This window comes from Prorops nasuta, unplaced genomic scaffold, assembly GCF_024137725.1.
Source record: "Prorops nasuta isolate Cenicafe-Biocafe unplaced genomic scaffold, Cenicafe_Pnas_1.2 PNAS00325, whole genome shotgun sequence".
Lineage (NCBI taxonomy): Eukaryota > Metazoa > Arthropoda > Insecta > Hymenoptera > Bethylidae > Prorops > Prorops nasuta.
The window spans coordinates 1-25,887 of record NW_027117121.1 but is presented as its reverse complement, the minus strand read 5'-3'; the positions used below and the strand labels follow the sequence as shown (position 1 = coordinate 25,887).

Below are 25,887 nucleotides of genomic sequence, written 5' to 3'. Positions count from 1 at the left end.
TATATGTATATCTATGTCGTGCAAAAATAACTTTGACCCGCTTTCGTGCGGTTGAAAATGAGGAAATTACCACTGATCGTCATATTTCGTGTTTATAACGGCTCGCCTGGCTTTGCCGCATCACTATTGCCGCTGATCAGTCGCCGTAATTCAGTATTATTCCTACACAAAATATATATCTTTTTGTTGATCGTTTATTCACGAATGAGCGTTCGTCCCCGCGTTCCAAAATTCGCTCGCATCGACGCCCATCGTTTTCGCAGAATTTTCGTCGGTTTATATTTACATTTCGCTTGCACTCTAGTGACGCCGAGAAAAATTAAGGGACGAGAAAAATGATAACAAAACGTTCCTCGATTCGTTTTACCGTTCTCAGTATCCGCTTTATCTTCCTACGTTAAATTTTTTGGCTCGCTAACAGCAGCATTACTCTTAATGTATATTTATCCCGGAATACAAAATAAACTTGGCATTTCCTGCATCTTCTATCGCTTCTATACATATCCATCCCCATTTCAAGCTTTAAACGTGCATTAGCATTTACGAAAAAATAATCTCAAATTTCGCGCGTGGCCATTGGTTGTTGACTATTGGTCGAAATTTCAACCAGTGTTAATTTAGAATCTTACGTGGAAGATTACTGGAGCATTGATTGGGAGAAATAGTATAATCCCGTTACGAATATAGGCCGATAGCTTGAACCGTAAATAGAATGTAGTTTAGGTTTAGGCCGGTATTCATAGTCGTTGCTTATATTTAAGTCTGACTTAAAGTATCGATTGTCCTTTTTCACCTAACAGTAATAGAAAAAGATAACCTATGCTTAAGTCGGTCTTAAATATAAGCAACGACTATGGATCGGTTCCACAAGCCTTGTTTAAACTGGATTAAGTTAATTATGCTATATTCTATGTGACATAAAATATAGCAAAATTAACTTAATCCAGATCAAAAAAGGCTTGTGGAACCGGGCCTATGAATACCGGCCTTAGAGCTGGAGAGAATTTAGAGGAAGCTATAGAAAGAGAGAGGGACAGAGTGTTAGGTGCGATTAATTTCCTATAGAAACACAAGCACACTATTAATATATAAAATTATAAGTAATAGGAAGGATGTAGAAAAGAAGGTACCATTTGATCCTGGACATTATACATGTAAAATATATATATATATATATATTGTTTCATATGTTTTTTTTAGGTAGACACTCTGTTAATTGTAATACAAGAGGGATGATGTTTTTAAATATTGGAAAAATCATAAGGTCCATGGTTGGAAGAATGGTGGTGAAAAAGAGAGATTGAGATAAAAAAATTTACCTTGAAGAACCGGAGGATTGGCCGTGGGGTTAGGCGAAGATTAGGTTACTGTCGAGAGACTGGGCGAGAAAGTGGAAAATTTGCGGATAGCTCCAGAGGTTTTCGATGGTCGAGATGGAGGTGGTGGAGGTGGTGCGCGCTGTCTGTAATAGCGCAGTAATGGCTACGGTAGTACTGCTTGGATTGGACAGAGTACAACGTATAACGTCATCCAGCCGAATTTAGATGGGCCGAAATAGCACGCGAGTTATTGTCGGCAGCGTTTTAACCAGCTTAGATGCATAGTGTATACCTACTGGGTAGTAGTACGTACTACCTAGGCAGCGTTCGTTTATTATACTGTCAATAGCTGTCAGTTACTACTCAGTTACCGAAATCCTATATGTATAAGATGTGAAACTGACAACTACCTGCGTTTGCTTACTATTCTCAATAGCTCTATGGCAATTCTGTAACAAAAACTGTACTATTACAGCTACTTGTTTTTTCTGACTACTGTCAATAGCGAAAATTCTGTAAAATCTGTAACTGACCGCTACCAAGTGTCCTTTTACTACTGTCAATAGCGAAAATTCTGTAAAATCTGTAGCTGACCGCTACCAAATGTCCTTTTACTACTGTCAATAGCGAAAATTCTGTAAAATCTGTAACTGACCGCTACCAAATGTCCTTTTACTACTGTCAATAGCGAAAATACTGTAAAATCTGTAACTGACAGCTACCAAATATCCTTTTACTACTGTCAATAGCGAAAATACTGTAAAATCTGTAACTGACAGCTACCAAGTGTCCTTTTACTACTGTCAATAGCGAAAATTCTGTAAAATCTGTAACTGACCGCTACCAAATGTCCTTTTACTACTGTCAACAGCGAAAATACTGTAAAATCTGTAACTGACAGCTACCAAATGTCCTTTTACTACTGTCAATAGCGAAAATACTGTAAAATCTGTAACTGACAGCTACCAAGTGTCCTTTTACTACTGTCAATAGCGAAAATTCTGTAAAATCTGTAACTGACCACTACCAAGTGTTCTTTTACTATTGTCAATATCGAAAATTCTGTAAAATCTGTAACTGACCACTACCAAGTGTTCTTTTACTTTTATCAATAGCGAAAATTCTGTAAAATCTGTAACTGACCGTTACCAAGTGTTCTTTTACTATTGTCAATAGCGAAAATTCTGTAAGATGTATAATCGATAGCTACCAGCGTTCGCTTAAAATTCTCAATATTTGTAACCGTTACATCTACGGGCGCTATGTAACTCTTGTCAATATCAGAAATTCTGTAAGATTTTTAACTGACAGCTATCTCCGTTTGCTTAGCATTTTCAATATCTGTACAGTAAATTTATAACGTATTTGTATAACTGTTACCACTATCTGCGCTCTTTAACTCTTGCGAATAGCGAAAATTCTGTAAGATCTATAACCGACAACCACCTGCGCTCAGTTACTAACCTCGATAACTGCATGCACAGTAATTTTATAGCTACTGCAGCTACCTTTGTTTCTTCGCATACTATTAATGTCTAACAACTGCAGAAATTAATCAAAAATTGTAGCTGCCACACACCTATCTGTAAGAAGCGAACGCATCCCCTGTAAAGTTCTCCCAAACGCAACTGGACCGGTAATCCCACCATCTTAGAATTTGTCATTAGGTGGGATTTTCCGGGATTTTCCCTACTCCCAAATTTTGTTAATTTTATTGTATCAGTGTACACCCCCCATAAGCGTTAGTCCCCACTTTCTCCCACTCTCTCGACAGTCCTCTGAGTCCCCCACCGGCGCAGAACTGACAGCAGTGGCCCTACATGACATTCTCCAGCGCGTTCTCCTTTCGCAACGCACGAAAATTACTTTCGTGCTTGGTCAGTACACACACAGTCAGTACTCTCTGCTCACTCTGGGATCTCACGTCAGTTTAAGGAGGCACTCGAGCTAAAAAGAAGTATTTAATGAAACCGTACGTGCGAGATACCCACAGAGGCCCAGTTATACCAATCGGTATACGTCTCGGTTTACCGTGGAATCCACGACCTTGAATTAATGGATGTTGTAAAAGTGAAAACAAACTGTGTCGCGAGTTTCTCTTTTACGTTGAGCGCAATACACCGACTGACTTTTCTCGGATGAACGACAATAGCGAGCTGTAGCAGTATTCGTATTAATTTGTAATCAATTTTAGGCAGGATGAGGGGATGGTTCGACGCTTTTCGTACGGATGGTGGTCCAACCTTGTACAGTTATAGCAATCGTACACCTGTCACAGGTGACGTGCCCTTGGTCATCGTTTTTGTAATATTCGGCACGATCTTCGCTGCGTTCCTCGTCATTTTTCCTGGTATACGTAAGGAGGTTCGTAGAAATTAATAATCATAATAATAAGAGGATAACGGTTATATAGAAAATTTCTTGCAGAGATTGACGACGTTCCTGACGGTGACACTAAGCCTCTTCGTGGGAGCAACGATTCAAGGTTTATAAAACACGTGTTCGCTTAAAAATTGAGAATGCAGGTGCCGGATGACTCTGCAAAGTTTTTAGAGGTGAGAGTGGGGCTGAAAGGTTTACGAATCTTAATTTGGTTCATTTACAGTTGGTCATTTTGGATCCTCCTGGCACACGAGTTCAGCCAAGATCAGGAGCAGCAGTTATAGCATTTACTCGAAACACAGAACTACAGCTGAGATAGGTGGTTATATCGGATTGATGCATATCAATATAACTTATAGAAGTGAGTCATGGAATCGTTCAGTCAAGATTATTCTGTATAAACTGGGGATTTTTTAGTCCTCCCTGATAACGAAAGCGTCGACGAGGACGTCAACGAGTACAATGAGAGATTTTGGTGGAGAACCTCGGATGAGATGAGGAACTCCTTCAAGCAAGCTCTGCACCAGGGTGCTCCGTTTCCAATAATTTCCTTGGCAGAATATTTCAGTTTGCACCAGGAAGGATTTTCTTGGGGCAATCGGTACAGGGAGGCTGGTTATTACGCCTCGATAACACTATGGTAAATTAACAATTGTCTTATTGAAAAATACTTGATTAAAAGGTAGAAATAATTTCAGGACGTCATTCTCAGCGTGGATACTCATGAATTTATTACTGATGGTGGTACCTCGTTATGGAGCCTATGGCATGATATTCACAGGAATTTGTATGCTCTTGACCAATACTCTTTATTGGTCCTTATTGCCATATGACCCTCTTGTGGCTCATATAAATGGGTCTACTTTGACCTTTGATCTGGGATGGAATTACTGGCTGGTTCTACTAGCTGGTAATGTTGATTTTGTTTAATTGAAAACTTCAATTTTACAGTAGAAATGGGTACTTATGGCAAGAATATTTTAGGTACTAGCTGCACACTCGCAGGAGTGATAATAACAACGATAGACTTGATATTTCCTCATCAATTTTCAACGATTCTCGAAGTTGACTATGATACGCCCTACGACAGACATGTAATAATAGAGGAAAGTTTTGACACTAGAAATGTACGAAGAAAATTACCGAAGACGGAGGATTCCTTGGGGGGTCGTATAATGAGGTAAATGTGTGTAGATACGATAAGAACTTGGCGCGGTGATGAGGTACAGATTTTAAAATAATTTAATTTTTAGTCAATTATCAAATAAGCTACAAAATAGGGCTACGACGAGAGAAGAGATGCCTCGGGGCGTTGTAAATCGAGGATTCGTATCATCTCACGAACCATCCGAATCGCAGCAGCACGAGTCTAACGACAAAAGTGATAGGAGCGACTGGTCCTATCCTTTTCCACCTGCACCCAGAAGGATACCGTGTCGTGCGTCTGATTAAATAAATCAATGTTCCTTACCTGTTATTTAATAAACGAAATAATACACGTAGAACGTTAAAATAGAGTGAAAAAAATCAAATTATCACCTTTGAAGTCTTGTATAAATAAGATTTGGTATTTATTTACATTAGTCGTTTCTCTGTAATTATTTTAAAATTCAATATTCTAGTGCGGTATTGCAGTACTGTTTAACCAAAGTTCTCAAAGTGGTGGATGAAATAGGGTAAACGACGAGTTTTGTTCACCTCGTCACAGGCTGACATAACACTCTTTGTAAGAGGCCTTGGTCCACAGCTGAAAACCCCTATCTTGCTCACCTAGAAAATACCATGGTATCGAAAAATCATCCTCTTCTCAAACGCTATAATTTTATAATCGCTAAGACACTTACGTAACTGTGCTTCTTCTGTACAAACTTGAGGAATGAGGTCATATCCGGTCTACCAAAGTGATTGATGGCCTTCAAGCCTGTGAAGATACTCTGCTTCGACAATCGTTGAAAGTGATTCTCACAAATATACTGGAATATAAAATCGCTTATTTTAAAAGTAAAATAAGAATAAATATTCTTGATGTAACATGTACAAACAAATAATGTAAACTTACCAGCATAGTCGTGCGCAGATCAAACTTGTGGAAAAATTGCGTGATAAATATATGAATCTCAAGAACGTTGGTAACATCCTTTCTCTCGACATCACGAAGGACATCGATAAACCACTCGAAATGCTTGTGAGACGGGCAAATCCATAGGAAGTAAACCTTCGAATAAAAATAAGTAATTAAAAAGTTTATTTAACACTAGATTTATGGACAGAGCCAATTTGACTCATTTCAAGGTATTTCAAAATTATAATTTATATGTAAAAATGTTTTCAATAAATTTTTTAATAATAAATCTTTCATTTAATTTAAAGTAGAACTAATTTCTATATATAAAGCTTCATTTTTCGTGTATTATTCAAATTATTTCACTTTGGTAAAAATAGGTATAATTAACGTCCGTAAATCTAGTGTTAAAAATGGATCTTTAACGAAAATAGCTTGACATTTGGATCAGACTTCACATTACCTTTTTGCAAGCAACTCCAGAGTATCTGTTAGTAGATGTACCAAATACAAGGTCGTTGAGCATAGATGCATATGGCGTAACACCAATCCCACCGCCAACCATAACAGCCACCTCGAACTTGTACCAGTCCTGATTACCACCGCCAAAAGGACCCTCTATCCTGATCTTTGGATGCTCGTCCTCGTGATTAAAATTGCAGGGATCAAAATAATTCCTCAGTTTCCATGTCCATGGTCCCTGGGCCTTAATATGACAAGAGAGGAAGTTCTCGTGCGGTGCGGAAGTCAGCGTGAATGAATGAAACTCGTTGCAATTAAATAGAGTGCAGGCTAATCTGACCCACTGGCCAGATAAATACTTAAGGTTAGGTGGACGATAAAATTTGATTTTAATGACGTCAGATGGTAACAGCTCCGTTTCGATTATGTCAAGAGCCATGTATTTCGTTCGCAGACTGACAACCTTGTCGAGTGCGTAAATGATGCCAGGTCCAATAAAAAAGATCCAAAATCTTGGTGAACCGGATAATCGTGCAAGGCCATGAATCAATGATAGAGCGTAGAGTACTATGTACAAGCAGTGGGTCGACCAGAAGAACTTGTAAGCTTTCTGTCTAATGGTGGGATGTGCGAATACAAAAATTATCGTCATAACGATAAACAATATTATTCCAGTGACACCTATGACAGGGAAACTTATATATTCTTATTGTACTTACTCTACTATCATTATACCGCATTGTATACCTACCAGTGAGAGTTTGGAACAGCCAAAAAGAAATGGTCGGTCTTGCGTCACTGGTGAAGATAAGTTCGCTGCTCAGGCAACGTAAATGGGCTATTGGCTGAGTCGATACGTGATAAAAATTCACAATGTGTCCAACCGTGTGAAGGACAGAAAAGAATAGTGCTGTACAAGCTGCTATTTTATGAAACTGTATATGAGAGTCTAGTGGAATGTATTGCTGAATGGAGAACTCTTTCAGTTTAGTCAAGAGATTTCTCGACATTGTCAACAACAAGAGGCTGTAACAGAACGATAAAGCTGCTGCAGAACCCCTCGTTATAGCTATACCCACTCCCATAATGTGTCTCAGATCAGTATGCTCCATCATGAACGAGTAATCTGCAATGGTATAAGTAAATCTACAGTCAAACCCCTGAAGAATCCATCGCACGAATTAGACCATCTTACTCACGAATGAACCTTTCTACGAAAAGTGCAATGGTGATGACATAAAATACGAAGAGGTAGAAAATGTTTTGTCGATTTTCCTCGAGGAAGGTGGACATGGCATCCCATTGTCTTCGGGACCAGCTCTTGGTAGCTTCCGATGGCAGCTGATCAATGTGAAAACTTGTCATTCTTGCTACATTTGTCGAAGTGTCTAAAAAATTTTGCTTTGCTCCTTTGCAATCGAGGCCAATTGCTACAAAGTCCCCCTTGTACTCTTTCATCATCAACTTAAAATCATTGTAGGTGAGATAATCCTTCCTCTCTAGACCAGCATCCTGAAAGTTCAGTAGAGTGAAGATCAGGCCACAAATGCTCTCAGAACTTTCTGAGAATTTCTGTTACCTGAAACATTCCATCGATCAATTCTGTGACGCTGTCGTCAGACAAACTTGTTGTACGTGCAATTTCCACCAAGGATCTCAACATTTCAGATAGCTCTTCCTTGTCAATCACACCGTTACTGTCCTTATCACACATGTCAAAAATGATTCTTAATTTGTCCTCTGTTTTTCCCCTCGAGAAAAGCAGAACAGTATCGAGGAACTCCTGCAGAATAGTAATTACAAATAAAATACTACTACTATACACTGTTACAACTTCATTTGAAAAAATGTTTTCCATTTCTTTGGATTTTGCTCTACATAGTGTATCACACCTGAAAGGAAATACGACCATCGCCATCTTTATCGACTATGTTGAACATTTTCTTAACGAAAACTGCATCCGGACGCATTCCTAGAGCACTAGCAAATTCTGATTTTGAGAGAGAGGTTCTCATGACCGTGACTACCTCTCCACTATCGCTGTCCTCCGAACGCCTTCTTCTTTCACCAGGTCGAAGACCAAAAGTCAAAGCATACGCCTCCCTGAAGAACTGAGCGGACAAACAGATTGAATCATTTTACGGTAATATTACTAATCATAGATGACAAAACCATTCTTTAACATAAATTACCTGCTCCAACTTTTTCTGCCGTCTCTCTTTGGTCTCAGCTTTGGCAAGCATGATATCACGACTGACTTGAGCGACAGTGAAGCGTTTCTTGTGCGAGGACAGAAAAGCCTCGAGCTTAGCTATGAACTTTCTTCTGGAGGCGAGAGAATCCAGTTCAAGAACAAGATCGTAGTCCCTTGGGATTCGCAAAAGCACCAGAGCCTTTCGTCGATTATTTTGGCCTTCCTGATGCATAAATAAACCATAAATAAGTGTAAAATTGTGAATATTTACACAGGACAAGACAGAAATAATAACCTGTGACTCTTCCATTACAATACTGTTTACTCCTGAAAAATCGAATGTACGCAGTTTTTCGCCTTTTCTATCGACAATGTGGAGGGCAGCTTCAGGACCAAATTTCACTTTCACCAAACGTCGATGATTAGCGTGAAGCCACTCTCGTACTATCATTTTATCAACGCAGATCCTCGTATCACTCTTTCTTTGTATGGCTTCTTGTAAAATCTTTAGTCTCCTTCTGCGTCGATTCTGCAGCTTTACCAGTCCATATCCAGCGCCTGCACATAAAATCGGTACGAATCCCAAGAACACGCATGCGTATATATATACGAACTCGCTACCCTGAAAAAGTTTGTACGTGATTTAACATGTTCTCCACATTATTTAAGAAAATATTGAGAAAAAATCACTCGATTCAAATAAATATTCCAACTTTTTTCATTTAATTGAATGTCATTAATATTAAATAAACATGAAATTTTCACTCTTCTAAATAAGGGCTTATTTGAACGAGAAATGACTCTTTTTCTTAATATATAATTAAATGATACCTCAAAATAGTCGTATCTCTGCAAAGGAACACAGGGCTTTAAAAGCGAAGAATTTAGTTGATAAGGTTGAGGACAAGGATCCCCATCTCGCCATACGAAAACGTCCTTCTGTATAGCATCAGAAGGAATATTGGTAGAATTTATTATCACGTCATAAAGTGTGATACGTTTAATCTCTTCGATCTCAGATTTTGTAAGTATTCTGCAATCAACGAAAGCTTAATAGACGATGTAATTTTTGTAAAATGACACAATTCGATCGTCACATACCCAGCATCCTCATTCTCGAACCAGAATCTATCAGAATCCCTGAGTCTGAGAAATTGTTCCTTGATAACAGTGGAGAATAGTTCACCAGGTCCATCCTTAGACTCGAGCATTCCACCTACATAAACGTCGATATTATCGAGGTTATTTTCGTGTATCTCTATGAGTGTCCTCAGGAGTTCGGGATTGGCGTTAAACAGTTCTGGATTGATCTCGTTCCAAGTTTTCCTACGTGGGAGTTTAAATGCTGACCTAGCTTTGTTGTAATCAGGCAAACCATTATCTCTGCCCCTCATTATATTCAAAGCTGCCAAATCCCTTCGTGAGAATTCCATTGGACCAAACAAATTATTGCGTATGTCGCCACTCAGCAAACTGTCTTCTCTCTCTGCCAACTGAGAACTCATTCCCATCAATAGCTCCTCTATTGTGCTATTCGACAAAATTTCCTGCAACGTGTCATAAATCTATGAATTAACACAGTCTCCAATGAAATCTAAGAAAACAGAAAAGTTTACATTCGAGTCCCACCAGGTGGAGCACAGTCTGATAGCAGGTTGGCCAGTGTTTATCTTTCTGAATTGACAGCTTTCATCCCTGCGATAGATACCAGGTGGAATAAGAGTATGACCAAACCGGAACGCAGCACTCTGAAAAATGTGACTGATACCAGGGTGTAGATCAGATTTGTAACCAGTATAATCCGGTAGTTTCTCGTTCAACAAGGCTGGCAGGTATTCGTACATAATTACGTTCTGCTGGACAAAAAGTTTCGTAGATCAGTTTTGATTTAAGCAAACTTTGAAAAGATAACCGTATACATAGTATATACCTGGATCGTACCAATGACCATTCTCCTTGCTTTTTGAAAGATGACCTCATCGGTCATCTCCTTGGGGCTTTTACGTTGAATTCTCTCAGCGAGGATATTGTGCCATCGATGAAACAAAATCCCCAAAGCTAGCAATGGAGGGTGTTGATTGGTTCTCGGGTCACCAAGTACTAAAATTTCAAAAGTAGCGTTCGTGGAAAGTTCTAAGAACGTTCGCGATACGTTGAATGAGAGAAGAAAACAAAAATAACTAATAATACAAACGGTATAGTCTCTCAGGACTGAGCATTCTCATAACATTTGGTACTGCATGATTGAACAGAGGCGCTCGCATGGTATTCCTAACTGGAAAATTTCTCACGGGTTCCATGAGAAGCGTCCCATTTTTGTAGGCCCTCATAGCGTTGGCCCAGGCCTCGCTACTTGAATACACGAAGCTTCCATCGATCCAGCTGGTAACTTTATTGATCTGTGAGATTGCAAATATTCATCAATAATGCTTTGCAAGTGACAATACACTGAGAAAAACCCATTTGATTCGAGTAAATATTTTGTTGTACAGTACCAATGGAATATTGGGACCGTGCAAACTTACACGGTTGTAGCTAAGTAAGAATGCGTAGGTGTATACTTAAACAAAGATAGTCCGGCAAAAATGACTAAATTTACCGAAACTCAGCGCTGATATTATGCCGATGCATCACTATACATTCATAACCTAATGCTACTGTTTATGTGTACACATAGCGAATACATATGGTATTAATGAAATTTATAATTAAATAGAATAAAGTAAAAAATATTCAAATAATTTTTAATCAAATCAGTTACTTATTAAAATCAAACGCATATATAATTAGCATTATTGGAATAAATCTTTGTTAATGTAAGTATGGATTTATATGAATCAAATAATTTTTTTCAGTATAGAAAATCGATAAAACGGCGATTTACTTGTTCCCGTGGACTATTTGGACTGTGTCCTGTTTGTCTGTCATAATCTGCTCTCAGGAATGGAATGAATTTGTTACCCTGACACTCCTTGTCAAATACAGGGTCGCATTTCTCCACGTCTATTCTGTGGAACTCTATGGGACAACCACTCTCGCTGGCCATTATAATTTCCGAGCTGACAAGCTGACCTTCAATCAAAAGCTAAAATAATGTCACGTGATTTGGTCAATTGTCAATATCTCGTGAAATTACCGAAGAAAGCAAACAACGCAGTTCTGTTTCTGATCGACGGCAGTCCGTCCTCTCCTTGCATGAACAAATCGCTTAATTTTCTCGGTGAGGCTCTATCCTGCCCCGCCATCGTGTACACCCCATCGGAGTAGGCAGCCGGTGCCTTCCTGATGAGCCTGCAGTCTGTAGAAAATGAAATATTTATTTCAAAAATCTCATGCGAAGAATTATATAACGAATTACTTAAAAAGACTACGACTCTTTAATCCTCAAAGAAAAAAAATTGCACTCACCAGCTGATCCCCATTCAGGATGAGCCAAATTGTTGTACCAGCCATCGTACCTCTGCTTATCCGCAAAGTAACCTTTAAATCCAACTGAAAAATTTGGAATTACGATTTGAAAAAGCCGTTATAAGATTGGAATAAATTATATAAAAAATTCAACAAGAAAATAATTATCCAAAGGATTAAGAATTTCATAAAATATTACTCAATCCTCGGATTCAGGAAGCGATTGCGTGATAAAGCACACAATGAGTAACGTTGCAAAATATTTTTGCAGCAGACGGTATGCTATATAGTTGTACTTGTGCAAAGTTTTGCGAAATCGATGGAAGAGAGAATAAACACAGAAACTGAATCAATCGGACGTCAAAGTTATTTCGTAAAATTGATTAAAACTTGCGTTTGAAAAGAAAAGTAATCCAACTACATGTGGAAAGTTGACAGCGAAAGTTTTTAATTATATGGTTACACTACTGGCAGAGGTTAAATTTTCGATAATTCAGGCTGTTTCACTATTTATACACACAAACACAATCTGTACTCACACGTAGCATCGGAGAGGTAAAGCAGTAGGATGAAAAAAAGTGTGGTCAAGCTAGTCGAGTGTGGTTTCCGTCGACGCATCATCGTCCTTTCTCTCGATGGAAGAATCACGCGTGTGCGTGCATTCCATTCACGTTGTGAAAAGCAGCCGGACTGAAATCCACTTGGAGTTTCAATCACGATTCACACGAGGTTCTTCACGGCCAACTTTCTTCAAAGTGGCAGCAGGTTTTCGAGAGTATTGCTATTGCTACTGGTGGTAGCATGGTGAAAAAGTAGCGACGAATGACAGCGAAGAATTTGGTGTGAATCACGTGTTATAGGTTAGAAACGAGAGTATTGGCGTGCTGCCCGCGAACAGGTTGCAACTCGCTCTCAGGCTCTTAGCAGAGTCCAATAGCGTTCTGCTGACTGTGACACTCGTTCGTTGCCACTGTACGAGTTTCTTAACGTTCCAGCACAGGATATCCCCGTTTCTCCGTGCCAGTCCCATCCCACCAAAGCGTTGGACGTGAGAGTGACTCGCCAACGCAAGAGAGAGAAGGCCCAATCGCGGTGAAAGTCAACGGACGGCCTATTTGTTTCGTCCGTTATTTTCTTACAAACTCTGTTTGGCGTTCAACGTGAATCTTGCTTGTATATGTGTATAATACAGCATAAAACTAATGGCTATACAATTTTTACGCATGCATGCGGTTGGAAATGTTTCTTTTGTCATAGGTGTACGTTGTAAACGTGCGATGTATCAGAGATGTTTCACTTTTTAAAATCAATCCACGAACGTTTTTGAAACATTTCTGACATATTGGCGTTGTGCTGCTTGAATTTTTTCGTTTAAGTGTGGTTCTTGCTCGATTTAACTATGGCTATAGAATTTTCACACATTTATTGGAACTGGAAATGTTGATTTTGTCGCAGCGTACGGCTCTCTAAAGGTGCGGGGACACGGCGCTTCCACTCCTCAGTGACCCCAGTTCCATAAGTCACGTGTGTATTTCACGCGCCGTGTACTCGTACCTTAATATGTCGGCAACGTGTACTAAATGTTCCAAACGTGTCAAAACTGGTTTAGGATCGTTTCTGATATATTGTTGATGCTTTACATGCATTTTTATCGCGTTTAAGCACTAATATTGCTCAATACCAATGGCTATTCGATTCTTACGGATACACTCGTGCACGGTCAAAGATTCGAGCCCTAGTTTCAAGCATGAATCCGGCTTCGCGAGCAATTCTTTCAAGGACGTTTCGTAGGTCTCGACTCTCGGCTGCTGAGTGCTGATGCGTCTCCCACCACTCTGCGCGACCTAGACTCTGACGATGATTCTGTGCTGACGAAACTCTCTCTTTCTCTCTCTAAGTTAGCAATTTTAACCATAATTGTTAAGCAAATTTTTAAATCTTATATCACTGAATGTTCGTGGTATATTCGTTGTTTTGTATAATTGTGTAAAATTTAATGTTTCTTTTTACTACACACTCGTTATATGTACTGTATTTTTACAATATATAATACTATGGTTATAGGTTACAACCGACAAAGATCACGCAATTATATCCTCTTCAAGGTCCTAGCAATCACCAATCGCGCAGTTCCGTGCTTTCCTATACGTGACTGTTTGTAGGAAACATTTTCTTTATTCGCAGTAAGTAGAATCGACCAACGATAATCCAACGCTTGAAGAAGGATCGTCGATCGACCTTGAGAGGTGAATCGGTCGCGAAATCGTGGCCCAATAATTTGCAAACGAGAGTACGAACGCAAGCGAGTCACTAGTAGATAGAGAGATAAAGATAGAATAAAAAAGAGAGAAATGAATTTAGTCCATTTTCATTGCCCTTGACACACATCGGTGAATGGTGATTGCAGTGTTGGTGGAGATTGACGGGTGACTGAAGAAAACAGGTATTTCTATCCAAAGCCCGCCAAAACTTCAGGTCTATCGTAGGAAATACACCAAAGCTTCTAGTAGATTGATCAATTCTTGATTTACATTTTCACAATAAGGAAAAGATTTTTACAAACACTATTCATTCAATAGAGTAGGGGCAGAGACTTGGAGAATTGCGAATAATACAAAGATACAGTGAACGAGCGTGGATGTACCACGAATAATCTTCCTTGATTCAGCCTTGAATTGAGGATGAATTATCTAACATTTGATAGAGTCCATTTGGACCAGCGATTCGTTACATCACGCACGCAGGAAAGTCAACCGTGTTCATGACAAAAGTGGAGGTAAACTGGTGAGAAAGGTCTTGACGCAATAATGATTTAGAAACAGCAGATGAACATTCTTTTGTATATTTTTTGCAGGAACAATAATGTGCCTGGAACGTTCTCGGTACATCCCGAGTATCATTGCGTATTTTGGTTTTCGTCGTTTCAACTTCTTATCAGAATATTGTTTATGAACCATCATTTGGACGCTGCGCCAGGGTAGTAATAAACCACGGCTGGTGCTGGAAGCTGCCAGTGAGCAGCATGAAGCTCGATAAGCTGCAAAAGAGTTCTCCTGACCGGTGGGATGACCGTTTCCTCGGCGAGAAAAGCGTCTCTCAAACTTCCCAGTAATTGCTGAAGCTGATTTGGTAATTCAGAGTCCAAATCTTTTCCAATGCATGTCAGGACGAAGAAGAGGCAGTCCGTCTATTTCATACAAAACATTACTCCTGTAATTATCTATCAAGTATGTTTAATTTAACTGTACTTTCTGTCATTTATATGGTATTAACCTATAAGAAAATAGCGACAGATATATCAAAAGTAGAGAAAGTACAGTCAAAATAAAGAAGCTTAATGGTAACGAGAAACAGCTGGAGAAATATTGACAAATATCACCTCCGCTAGTGAATTAACTATCGGAGGTTGCAGACAATCCTGACAGCACTTCCACAATAGAGTTAAAAGAACTCGACCAGGAGGAACACCCTCCTGTTGTGTCTTCAGCTGCAATTGTCGTCGTTTCAGCTATAAAAGAAGAAGAAGAATCAGGAATGTGTCGCAGCTTTCAACAAAAATTCATTTAAATCATGATCTTACCTGACAGTACATTTCATTGAGAAAAGTCATGAATGCTGAGTACCTGTGGTGACACTTGGCACCATCCTCCAGTGTTCTATCTCTGTCTTGATACAGTTGCTGACAAGTATTCAATAACGATTCGAGAAAAGTTTCTTTTCTCTCTTTCTGCAAGTTATAACCTAACATGAAACACGTGCAAACGTAATAAAACTAAAAGATGCAAAAAAATCAGTATAGTTGAACAGTAGCACTACCTCAATTATCGTTATACAAATTTTTGCTGCTGGTTCAGCATATCTGCGTTTCTCAACGACTCTTTCCAAAATGTGTCGTACCAACTCCATTAAGGATCTCGCGTTAAGGACATTGGGATCTGTTTCGTTATAAAAACAATATCAAATATTCGTCTTTGATTCTACATAATTTTTACAATATCCTTTTGAATATTCCTCACGCACCATCAATAGCTTTCAGGAAGGTCTCTCTAATAGCAGGAGGGAATTGGCCGAGTTCTGCGATATCCGTAATGTTGATTGTTTTACTGACCAATACATCTGCGGAGTTTAGACTCTTTGATCGTTTCAGTCCATAAGTGGATACAAAAGTGTGTGATTTTGTTAATTTGCCAGGTCTCGATGGATTTCCTCCTTTAGTCTCGTTATCCACGTTAAAGTGAACTCTTCCAGTTCCCTATAAAATGTTTCATCTATCATTTAACTATTCTAAAAAACATTCACTTATTACTAATCAAAATGCAACAATCACGTGAATAATATTAGCACTGGAGCTCGAGGTGTCCAATGGATGAGCTTGCCTCATGGACGAATAACCATGATGGGACGATTGGCGAGCTAGTTGGTGCTGTTGTTGCTGCTGCTGAAACTGCGCTTGCTGTTGCTGAGCATACAAGTATCTGTGGATGTTCCCGCTGGATTTACTATGCTGCAGGTAATATGGTCGTTCCGATGCACTCGTTTTTAATCTTGATCATAGATAAATCTCCCATTACAATCACTTAAAAAAATAATAATAAATTCTATTTTTTTAGGCATACATAAATTACACACTTGGAAGAATGCAGATCATTCTGTTTCATGGTGAATTCCTTCGCATGAACATTCAATTTTGGATTTGTCGTGGTACCTTCCGCTCTTCCACCTGTAAATCATCAAATGAAACGTAAAAAAATCTTTTCACAGGACAATTTCACACGTGGCATAATTAAACAACACAAGTTTTAAAATTGATAAATGAAAGTCTACGAACCAGGGGGTCGATAAATTTCCAGAGATGGTTTCGTCCTCGCAGCTACTACGTTGTTTTCTTTCTGCAGAACTGTATCCCTCATCTGCGAATAAAGGAAACAATCATAAATTATTCAATTATAATTCAACTCCACCAAATCACACTGAAACACTTTCAGCTTATATATACAAAATTCAGCAGCGCACAATTCTGAGTAAGAATTTCTATCAGTATTGGACTTTGAAGAAGAATTTTCTGATTCGAAAAGGAGCAAAAATTACATAGAAAAATTAACCATCATCCTTCGAACTCACAGACAATAGGACTGATTTTCAAACTGGCGCCACGTTCGCGATCGATAAATCGATCTCGCTTCGCATTTTCAGCCTATATATTAGAGAGAAACATACAGCCTCGAAGAATTGCCATCGGTATTGGAATTCGAAAAATGACTACAAATTAATCCCGACGACCTCTTTTGGAACGCGTTTTTTACTTTTACAAAACAACGCGGGGTTGGCAAAAACACGCTTCTGTGGTACAATGTTATGAATTGAGATTCCGAGAGAGAAAGAGAGGAAGGCGATTAGTCGGGAAGAGAGAAATTCCATGGAGTTTGCAGAGCGAAAATCAGCGAAAAAAAATCACCATCAGCCTCTAAGACTCTGCGTGGACAATTGCACTGATCCTCGATAATACTTTGTCGTTCGTTACACGCGTGAAAACGCGCGATGGCGTTTCTTCCAACGTCTTTCCGTGGAAAAGCAGCTCCGATGACTGCCTTACTAATAATAGACAGCGCTTGCCACGAAACGCACTGAGTAGATGAGTCGCGTGTTGTCGCTATCCAATATTGCAGCGGTTCTTGTACGTATATCAACGTGTACAGTGAGCGAAATTAATTATACCCCATCGGGGGACTCGCTATAACGCCTCTCCTAGTACATACATATTTCTCTCGATATTATACAAACTCTTTGACTCCACATAACGCTTTACAATATCTCAACTCGAATTGTACAGAAGTATATTTCGACGGTATGCGACTTCCGGTTTTGGGCCTTCCTCGTTATGCTCGTCACGCGCTAGTATTTACCCCTCTCTCTCTATCTCTCTCTTTCTAGCTATTTAATACATTGTTTCAAAATACCTTCACAATGTCTACAATCAACAAGTTTTAACATTCGCAATTGTACATTTACAATTTTCACACCAGGTCACAAAAATATTTTTCACAGTTTTGGCTGTATTCCAACGTGAATTACTCCATGGGTTGGTAAACCGATATTACAGTATTTCTATGGAGAAATTCACTCACTTTTTTCTTCTCCAAAGGTAAAATCCGCTTTACCATCGCGAGGAATAAAAGTAGAGATGGTATGGACGAATTACAAATTGGAAGTTTACGGCATAACAACGTGTTTTTTGCTTTTTAATTGTAAAGCAGGTACGCAAACTATTTTCGAGGATGTTATAACTGAAAATGCGCCGCTGGTTTGTAACGCTTTGACTCGATGCTCGTATTAGGAGTGTACCCGCCCCCGTATGCCTTGGACGGTTCTGCTAACACCAACACTATTGCATGTGCAAGGACGAATTACGTAGGTACGCCTCAGGTACCTGTCGACTTTTTCCAAGAAATTTCGCAGCTCTCGAATTTCGCCAATAACAATTCTTTGCGTAAATCATTTTATTTATTCATAAATACAATTTTAGAGGGCTACAAATCACGATAGCGATAAGTCATTTTAAGTATGCGCATCTCTTCTTTCGATTAATTGGAAGCATTTAAAACATTTATCACTTTTCCCCCTGAGGAACAGCTCCTCTTCGTTCTTTTTTTTCTAAATATCGAGCTCGCCTATCGCAGGTAACAGCACTTTGTAAACGTATACAATTCGCAAACTCTCTACTCGATGTGTGTACATATTTACTTATATTTAGTGCAGTATAACCATATGATTCGATAATGAACGATGTCCCCTTCCCTAAATAGTCATAGCAAACTTATTGCAAAAGTAAATATACTATATGTATATGAAAATTACTTGCTTATAAACACATACTTTTCTAATTAACTTTTAAGTCGTCATTGCGCGTATGATCATTTTCCTTGTTACTCTAGAAAATAAATAAACAGTAACACACAGATTACGATGAGCAACAAACTAATGATCAATAATCTAGCTAAGAGTGTTGTCCTATATGCTACTAATGCTTAAATGCAACGACTTTGTAAGATGAATACATGCGTATCTACATATCATATGTATGCATATATATATATATATATATATATATATATATATATATAGATAGTAAGTATATCTTAATTTAAAGAAGAGACAATTAACATTCTGCTTTAAATTCAGATTTCCCATTAGTAGATAACACATCATGAAATTGCATTAGAAACAATGAATGAAACGAAAAACGTACAATATAAAATACAAAATAAAGAGAACAAATGTACACGCATACATCTTCTATATATTCGAACTCTTTGTAACATAATAAAAATCTAAAACTTATATATGGCCTTATATTTATTGTTCTTATGCACTGTACAGAAAGAGATATTTCATGTAATATGTAATAATTAGTCTTGACTCTTTTGATATTGTAAACGTAATATTTCATTTTCCAGTCACATCTTGGAGATGAAAAATCTTTCATCTATGAAATCGGCAATGGAGCTTAAGTAATTAATTGGAAAAATCGAACTCTTACAAAATCTTTGGCGGACTGCTCTCTAAGTGTTCTGGACAATTGAACATAAATCAAATTCAAGGAAAATTTAGATTTTCCCTACTGAACTTTTGATGGAACGTCAAATCATCTGTTACAAACTTACAATATATCTATGGGGTGTCCAGTCTAAGGCTATCAATCCAAAAAAGTTAGATAGAAGTATGAATTTGAAGGAAAAAGGGTCTTATAATATTTTGAGGTTTGGCTTCCCCTTTAAAAGTTATTTAGAATTGAAAACTATTCGTTTTGAAACTCTTTCCTTGGGCAGTAATTACCACGCAAACAGAGAGTTGACTAATAGAATGCCTCAGACTTTTTAATCTTTAATAGCTTCTAAACCAAGAACTAAATCAACAAACTTTATAAATATTCTTTCCTCAAAATTTCCTTTCCAATGTAGGTATTTCGACTTGACAACTTTGGACCAGACACAGAAAAAACTGACTTCTAAAGTACATTCGTGGTTTTTCAATATAGATTTTTACATCATCTAGTATATGTAGTAGCATAAACGGTACATGTCTTGTATATGAAACATGTGTCTATTTACATTTAAAAAATCATTTACATCATTTTAGTTTCCACTATTGGTAATCGCTGAAAGTATTTTAAGGATAAATACTAACAGCTGTGTGGTCTTTGAACACTTAGGTAGATTGGAGTTTTGTGAGCGGTCTGCGCTTTTGTATTTGACATATTACACCGTCTATTGACAAGTTAACGTAAGTAAAAATATCCCTCCCTCCTTTTTGCAATATAATAAGTGTTTCGATTACTTTCATAGCAAAAACATGGTAGATCATAAAACTTGAAAATCACGAAATAATCGTGGTAGAATGTAGCTTACTTGCATAACTTATTTATTTGGCTTTGAATTGTTATACCTGAGCGACATGGCTATAAAGGGACAAATTTTTGTTGAACTTAAAACAATAAGTAGTATTAATTTAAAAAGTGAGAATATATAAATATATATAATATTTGTAATTTGCTCTGCAATGCTAGTGAATTCTTTATAGGAACTTCGCAGTAGTAATAAATTAATAATGAATGTTATATCGATATTGCATGAAATCTCCCCAACGTTCTGCGGTATTACGGAAGACAGCTGCTAAATTAGTAACAAATTTGACTATAAAATTTGTTTTGTGTGCTTGTTGTGTGTTCCTTCTTTCTTCTATTTGAGCAGCTTAACAGTTCCTTCGTAACGTTATTTTGCAAAGTATTGTCGGGTACCATCAATTTCTCTAGTTTTCCTCCTTTTTATTCCGCGTAAGATTTCTGCATTCTTGTGCCTCCACGCAAATTTAATGCAACTAGTCTCAGGCAAATGCAAACAATAATTTCCAACAAAGTTACAGCATTGGATATATTTATGAAGCAATTACTGAAAAACTTATGCTAGCATTATTCCGACTAATAATTATACTACTTTTCGTTTACTTTTCATATACATCCAATCTGTAACATATCCGTGCGATAATTAATTCTCAGCTAAATTAATGTGCACACAATTCGTATATTTCTTACTTTTGTTTTTCGTTCTTGTTTCTGGCGAAGAAGTAAGCTTTCATTCCTGCTAGTTATGTATTTAAATAACTATCGCATAGCACTTGTCCTACGTGCAATTGCCGCGTCTCCCTATTAATAAATCATGATCTTATCATTAGATATTAAATTCGTTTTAAAAAAATTAACTAAACATAACTGGTGGACATTCATTAAAAGTTTTTTTTTTTCTATGCGACCTATCCTTTGCTATATTCCCTAAATCCTTATAAAATCCCTCCCTGAGTCTTGAGGATTGGTCTTGAATGCCCGGCAGTTAGGCCAATAATGCTAAATATTGTTCTATTTGGAAAATGGCAGTTAGGTTATTTCAATCATCTCTGCGTCTTCCACATTATTATGACCAACGCCATTGTGTCTGAAATAAGAACAATATAAAATAAAACAATACTAATTAAATAGTAAATAACTTAAAGCGAAATTACCTAAGATTATTTTGTAAATGAGAGTTGTGTAGATGAAAGTGTGCGTTTCTTGGAGAGAAGCCATTTGGATATGCCTTACGGGGACTTTTGGCATTTATTATTCGTGGCTGGGAATACATGTCTTCTAATATACTAGGAGCAACATATGTGAACCCCTGCAATAATTGTCATATATTAATTTCTCTAACAGATAAAAGCATGCATTTATATTTAAAAGTAATGTAATTGCAAAAAATTATTGAAATTATTTGTTGACTAATAAAACAATCAGAAAATAATTAAATTTATCTAGTATTTCTAAAGATCATTCTTTAAATCAAAATTGCAATGCCCAAATATGTGTTAATTAATTGATCAGTCATTCGAAAATTATAAACATATTCGGCAAAGGAATATTCCGTTACTATTATTAACCGAAACTCACTTGAAACACTCTATTAGCTGATTCGCTTAAGGTATATTCTGGTGGAGAATCAACTGGCGCAGATGTCGTAAACTTCTTATCGAATTGCGATACATCATCGTCGCTTGACAGTGTTGGCTTGAAAGGTGGCTCCAATTTACGTGATATTACGTCGTTCCAGTTGATATGTTTAAAGAAGTGGTGATTTTTTATTTGCTCGGCATCCAATGGCCCGGAGCCTAATCTTTGTGCCACTTGCCTCTATTGAGTCAATCAAACATTTCATCAAATGCAAAATAAGAATATTCTTATGCCTTCTAATTTTCTCGCTAACGTACCTTTAATAGCTTTCTAATTAAATCGCGCGCATCCATTGTTAAGTACGGAGGCAAATTTAATCTTCCTCGTAATATTTTTTCTATGGTTTTTTTTCTGTTATCCGACGTAAACGGAGGCTAAAAGAACAAAAATAGTCGTAATTGTTCCATAAGTAATGCCAAAAGTGTTATCACACTTAAAACTATACACACCGAGCCGGTTAGCATATCGTACATTAAAGTTCCGAGGCTCCACCAGTCAACGGCCTTTCCATGTCCGCTTCTAGTCAAAATTTCGGGAGCCCTTCAGAATCATATGAAAAAAAGAAAATTATACAACTCATGGAATTTGAATAAAGTCTATAATAAAGAAATTTGTATGCTTACATATATTCTATAGTGCCACAAAATGTATGGGTCACAGTTCCTTCCTGAATATGTTCCTTGCATAAGCCAAAATCAGTGAGCTTGATATGCCCCTCTGCGTCTAACAATATATTCTCAGGTTTCAAGTCCCTAAAGTGCATAACAATTTTGTTATTTTCTTCAAGTGTCATGATAAAATAAAAGGGATTTTAAAGTATCTACCTGTATATAATTCCCTGAAGATGAAGATGTTGTAGTGCCAAAATTATTTCAGATAAGTAAAAGCTAGAGAAATATATTTGAATTATAAGATGGGAATAACCAAAAAATAAAAAGCACATGCTAGTTATAAACTTACCATGCCACATCCTCTAAAAAGATTCCTTCGTGATTTAAGTGTCTAAATAGTTCTCCTCCACACATGTATTCCAGGATCAAATACAGTTTACCACCAGTTTGAAATGCATATATAAGATCGACAATAAATGGATGCTAAGAAAAACAAGATTTTATTTCTACACTAGAATCATTAATGCAATAATTCATAAAAATAAATATATTTACCTTTACAGCCTCTAAGATATTTCTTTCAGCTTTGGTATGAGCTGTGTCTTTCTGATTTCGTATAATGGATGCTTTACGCAGTACCTATAATATGAAGAAAAAGTGTAAGGTGTTCACAGACAGAATAACGAAGAACGAGGATAAAAATAAAATTCAACTCACTTTCATTGCAAAAATAGTACCGCGATCGTTTCCAGTAATCTTTTTGACTTGAAAAACTTTGCCATAGCCCCCTTTTCCAATAACTTTACAAAGCTCAAAATCTTGACGACCTGCCCTTTCCCTACCACCATTGACATTCTGTTCGGAAATGGGCACGGTTTCGACATCGTCCGACCTAAAAGCATAAAATTTATGATACGTTTGAGAGAGATTCACGCAAATATATACGGGTTTACACAATTGACATTTAAGAACTGCTTACTTGATTATATCGTTCACGTTTGGATTAGGATCGTAATCGCCCTGGCAAATAAAAATCTATTAATTCGTTGTTTGTAAAATTTGCTAAAGAGGGTTATATACGCAGCTGGCCTGCTGGATGCTGGCTTGGCATAATTACGTTCTTTACGATTAAGGCTTACATTTACCTCGCTTATTTCGATAACATCATCATCCGAATCTTCCCTGCTAGCATCCACATCGTGAAGTTCTATGTCAAAAACTGCAGCCATCCTGCGTCTTATCAAATAGCGTTGTAAAACTCAGCAAAACAGCCGTACGGCGTCTGGGATCTATACAGATGGGTAGAAGCAGAAGGAATTGATTGAATTCTTCGTAAAATGGAAAGCCTTGTTGTAACACTGGTGGGTAAAGCAAACTAATGAATTCTTTGAGTAAAATGCTTTTAGATTATAATCAATTATAATGTTCCAATGCTTTTACTATATATGCCTACTACCAACTACTACACTGTCTACATCAGTCTACAAGCTACACCAAACTGCACCAAGCTGACCAAGCGGACCAAGCTACACTGACCGTCACTGACGATCCTGGCTTACATTACTTACATACACCATACGGTAATATGGACAATACGGTATTGTTGCTGGTGGGGCTCTTCAGTTAGTAATTAGTATGCGTGAGGTATCTAAATCATACATACATATACATATATACGTGTGCTTCCGTTTTGTATTCACTGATTCATACACACGGATGTATTACTACTAAGCAGTCGAACTACTGATCGTACTGATCTATTCTATATGTCTGTTACATTTTCTAAATACCTAAAATTACATGTATTAAAATGTATATACACTGTATATTGTGACATACCAATAAAGAAAAGCAAAACGTCCCCCTCTCATCCAGTTTAAGCATCAATTCCTGGTGAATACGATTGGCTGTAAATGACGTCACAAGGAAGGAAATTCCCAGAATGGAGGAAAGAGGAAATGAGGTCGGGTCGGGGTCTCGTGTCTCGTTTCACTGTTTCAGCAGAGATGTTTCAGTTGAATGTAAACCCAACTAATATTCAGTTGTATTAACTAAACAACCATAGACTGTCTAACCGAATTTTCTAAACTTTATTAGTCTACGTTTACACTATTTAGAGTTAATGATTTAATGCTCAGGATAAATTCCAATGATTCTACTTTGCGTGAACATATTTCACAATGAATATTTGCGAACCGGGTGGAACTTATCCTCAGAGGGTAATAGTGATTAGTAGCAGTAGCACAACACGGTAAGAAATTATCGACCTATACATTTTGTTTAATAATACATTATTTTTTTAGAAAGTATTTTTAATTTTCTTTAATTTTGAAAATGGCGTTTGAATTAAAATAAACGCCATTTCGATTCTTTGTTTACGACATAATTCAGAACAATTGTTTTTCAATGAGAGAGTGAAGTGAGTCAGTGATAACTAGCGATAACATGAGACGAAACAGAATACTTGAGAAGACTGATATTGCTGATATACTAGTGATACTATTTGATAAGTATAGAATTTATATTTTAAAAATGGTCAAACGTTACAAAGTACAGGGATATGAGAATTTTCTCAAGTTTATGGAAGATTTCAAATCTGATGGACCTGTTTTTGTCCTTTATAGCGGAACAAAGCTAGACACTGGGGTCAGCTGGTGTCCTGACTGCGTCGAAGGTAAGCTTATTTCTCTATCCTTAATCATAACCTCAATGTTTAATGCTTTATGTATGTTACATTATTAGTAAACAAACCTAATTATTATTACGTGCCACTTTCACACAATACTAACCATTTTTACATTTATCTGATACAGCTGAGCCATTCATAGAAGAGGCACTTAAATTAGCATCAGAAAATTCCAGTTTTATTTTAACGGAAGTTGGAGACCGCGCTACGTATGTAATTTGTGTATTCTATAATACATCCATATACCATAATATAGATTTAGCATATATACATTATGTTTTGTGTTTTGCATAGATGGAAGGATCTTAATTGCTCATTTCGTAAGGATTCAAAAACTAAATTAAAGGTATTACCAACGTTAGCAAAATGGGGAACTCAAAAACGTTTGGAAGGTGATGATTTGTTGAAGGTTGAAATCATTGAGATGTTACTTACAGACGAAGATGATTAAACAAAATATTTTTCTGTCATTGTCATTTGGCTTTTAACATTATGCAAAATTTGTTATATTTATAATTCAGATGGGAAGGATACTGTGCATGATTTTTTGCATATAAAGATGAATGATCAAACATGTAAAATAGTTGCCATTCTCTTTTATTCCCTTAAAATTGTCTCTTATATCTTTGTAATTTCCAGTCATATAAGAGAGATGTAATAATTAATAAAATATATTTTTTACAAATAATCCACACACAAGCCAGGCATTTGCTATAAATCTTTATAG

The 25,887-nt window shown here is 37.3% G+C and overlaps 5 protein-coding genes across 14 annotated transcripts; 2 read left to right on the top strand and 3 right to left on the bottom strand.

Annotated features, from left to right (window-relative positions):
* Positions 1-2,852: 2,852 nt before the first annotated feature.
* Positions 2,853-5,273, top strand: LOC136785416 (dual oxidase maturation factor 1-like). Of its 2 annotated transcripts, none has more exons than XM_066746453.1 (8): positions 2,853-3,291; positions 3,514-3,683; positions 3,747-3,804; positions 3,925-4,062; positions 4,119-4,341; positions 4,400-4,611; positions 4,686-4,881; positions 4,955-5,273. In XM_066746453.1, the coding sequence occupies exons 2-8, from the start codon at positions 3,519-3,521 to the stop codon at positions 5,151-5,153; spliced, it is 1,191 nt and encodes a 396-aa protein (XP_066602550.1). In that variant the 5' UTR covers positions 2,853-3,291; positions 3,514-3,518; the 3' UTR covers positions 5,154-5,273. The 2 variants fall into 2 exon arrangements, with proteins under 2 accessions (XP_066602550.1, XP_066602551.1); XM_066746454.1 differs by having other exon boundaries at positions 3,193-3,196.
* LOC136785413 (dual oxidase-like) lies at positions 5,249-13,327 on the bottom strand. Its single transcript, XM_066746444.1, has 19 exons — positions 12,367-13,327; positions 11,828-11,911; positions 11,556-11,717; positions 11,304-11,491; positions 10,614-10,818; positions 10,350-10,519; positions 10,036-10,272; positions 9,521-9,966; positions 9,251-9,452; positions 8,715-9,041; positions 8,418-8,642; positions 8,118-8,336; positions 7,805-8,008; positions 7,425-7,737; positions 6,977-7,351; positions 6,227-6,906; positions 5,761-5,916; positions 5,546-5,674; positions 5,249-5,471 (listed from the first exon to the last, which is right to left on the bottom strand). The coding sequence occupies exons 1-19, from the start codon at positions 12,446-12,448 to the stop codon at positions 5,343-5,345; spliced, it is 4,533 nt and encodes a 1,510-aa protein (XP_066602541.1). The 5' UTR covers positions 12,449-13,327; the 3' UTR covers positions 5,249-5,342.
* A 1,326-nt stretch (positions 13,328-14,653) lies between these two features.
* Positions 14,654-18,169, bottom strand: LOC136785415 (CBP80/20-dependent translation initiation factor-like). Of its 3 annotated transcripts, none has more exons than XM_066746450.1 (9): positions 17,953-18,169; positions 16,656-16,737; positions 16,457-16,547; positions 16,155-16,371; positions 15,848-16,079; positions 15,644-15,762; positions 15,408-15,554; positions 15,207-15,335; positions 14,654-15,014 (listed from the first exon to the last, which is right to left on the bottom strand). In XM_066746450.1, the coding sequence occupies exons 1-9, from the start codon at positions 17,986-17,988 to the stop codon at positions 14,784-14,786; spliced, it is 1,284 nt and encodes a 427-aa protein (XP_066602547.1). In that variant the 5' UTR covers positions 17,989-18,169; the 3' UTR covers positions 14,654-14,783. The 3 variants fall into 3 exon arrangements, with proteins under 3 accessions (XP_066602547.1, XP_066602548.1, XP_066602549.1); XM_066746451.1 differs by lacking the exon at positions 17,953-18,169 and adding an exon at positions 17,283-17,455; XM_066746452.1 differs by lacking the exon at positions 17,953-18,169 and adding an exon at positions 16,949-17,260.
* Positions 18,170-18,306: 137 nt separating this feature from the next.
* Positions 18,307-24,455, bottom strand: LOC136785414 (ribosomal protein S6 kinase beta-1-like). 5 transcript variants are annotated; one of them, XM_066746448.1, is made up of 14 exons: positions 24,314-24,446; positions 24,043-24,122; positions 23,614-23,763; positions 23,454-23,494; positions 23,192-23,366; positions 23,030-23,113; positions 22,824-22,957; positions 22,688-22,750; positions 22,487-22,615; positions 22,313-22,403; positions 22,121-22,237; positions 21,804-22,043; positions 21,380-21,534; positions 18,307-21,312 (listed from the first exon to the last, which is right to left on the bottom strand). In XM_066746448.1, exons 3-14 carry the CDS (start codon positions 23,701-23,703, stop codon positions 21,255-21,257), a joined length of 1,377 nt encoding a protein of 458 aa, XP_066602545.1. In that variant the 5' UTR covers positions 23,704-23,763; positions 24,043-24,122; positions 24,314-24,446; the 3' UTR covers positions 18,307-21,254. The 5 variants fall into 5 exon arrangements, 4 of the variants coding, with proteins under 4 accessions (XP_066602545.1, XP_066602544.1, XP_066602542.1 ...); XR_010824646.1 differs by lacking the exons at positions 24,043-24,122; positions 24,314-24,446 and having other exon boundaries at positions 18,307-20,846; positions 20,916-21,312; positions 23,614-23,731; XM_066746447.1 differs by lacking the exon at positions 24,043-24,122 and having other exon boundaries at positions 24,314-24,455.
* A 110-nt stretch (positions 24,456-24,565) lies between these two features.
* On the top strand, positions 24,566-25,847 carry LOC136785418 (thioredoxin domain-containing protein 17-like). Of its 3 annotated transcripts, none has more exons than XM_066746456.1 (4): positions 24,566-24,693; positions 24,778-25,148; positions 25,288-25,369; positions 25,455-25,847. In XM_066746456.1, exons 2-4 carry the CDS (start codon positions 24,920-24,922, stop codon positions 25,609-25,611), a joined length of 468 nt encoding a protein of 155 aa, XP_066602553.1. In that variant the 5' UTR covers positions 24,566-24,693; positions 24,778-24,919; the 3' UTR covers positions 25,612-25,847. The 3 variants fall into 3 exon arrangements, with proteins under 3 accessions (XP_066602553.1, XP_066602554.1, XP_066602552.1); XM_066746457.1 differs by having other exon boundaries at positions 24,600-24,725; positions 24,866-25,148; XM_066746455.1 differs by lacking the exon at positions 24,566-24,693 and having other exon boundaries at positions 24,735-25,148.
* Positions 25,848-25,887: the final 40 nt, after the last annotated feature.

Excerpts from the sequence above, each read along its gene's own strand:
- LOC136785416 (XM_066746453.1), top strand. The coding sequence starts at position 3,519 with ATGAGGGGATGGTTCGACGCTTTTCGTACGGATGGTGGTCCAACCTTG. Across the intron at positions 4,342-4,399 it reads TACGCCTCGATAACACTATG|GACGTCATTCTCAGCGTGGA; the intron begins GTAAATTAACAA and ends AAATAATTTCAG. Across the intron at positions 4,612-4,685 it reads CTGGCTGGTTCTACTAGCTG|GTACTAGCTGCACACTCGCA; the intron begins GTAATGTTGATT and ends AGAATATTTTAG.
- LOC136785413 (XM_066746444.1), bottom strand. The coding sequence starts at position 12,448 with ATGATGCGTCGACGGAAACCACACTCGACTAGCTTGACCACACTTTTT. Across the intron at positions 10,273-10,349 it reads TGGTCATTGGTACGATCCAG|AACGTAATTATGTACGAATA; the intron begins GTATATACTATG and ends TTTGTCCAGCAG. Across the intron at positions 8,643-8,714 it reads TTGTAATGGAAGAGTCACAG|GAAGGCCAAAATAATCGACG; the intron begins GTTATTATTTCT and ends TTTATGCATCAG.
- LOC136785415 (XM_066746450.1), bottom strand. The coding sequence starts at position 17,988 with ATGGTAAAGCGGATTTTACCTTTGGAGAAGAAAAAA. Across the intron at positions 16,548-16,655 it reads GGAAATTTATCGACCCCCTG|GTGGAAGAGCGGAAGGTACC; the intron begins GTTCGTAGACTT and ends GATGATTTACAG. Across the intron at positions 15,555-15,643 it reads TTTGTATAACGATAATTGAG|AAAGAGAGAAAAGAAACTTT; the intron begins GTAGTGCTACTG and ends TATAACTTGCAG.
- LOC136785414 (XM_066746447.1), bottom strand. The coding sequence starts at position 23,703 with ATGGCTGCAGTTTTTGACATAGAACTTCACGATGTGGATGCTAGCAGG. Across the intron at positions 22,238-22,312 it reads ACGATATGCTAACCGGCTCG|CCTCCGTTTACGTCGGATAA; the intron begins GTGTGTATAGTT and ends TTGTTCTTTTAG. Across the intron at positions 21,535-21,803 it reads CAGCTAATAGAGTGTTTCAA|GGGTTCACATATGTTGCTCC; the intron begins GTGAGTTTCGGT and ends CAATTATTGCAG.
- LOC136785418 (XM_066746456.1), top strand. The coding sequence starts at position 24,920 with ATGAGACGAAACAGAATACTTGAGAAGACTGATATTGCTGATATACTA. Across the intron at positions 25,149-25,287 it reads GTGTCCTGACTGCGTCGAAG|CTGAGCCATTCATAGAAGAG; the intron begins GTAAGCTTATTT and ends TATCTGATACAG. Across the intron at positions 25,370-25,454 it reads GAAGTTGGAGACCGCGCTAC|ATGGAAGGATCTTAATTGCT; the intron begins GTATGTAATTTG and ends TGTTTTGCATAG.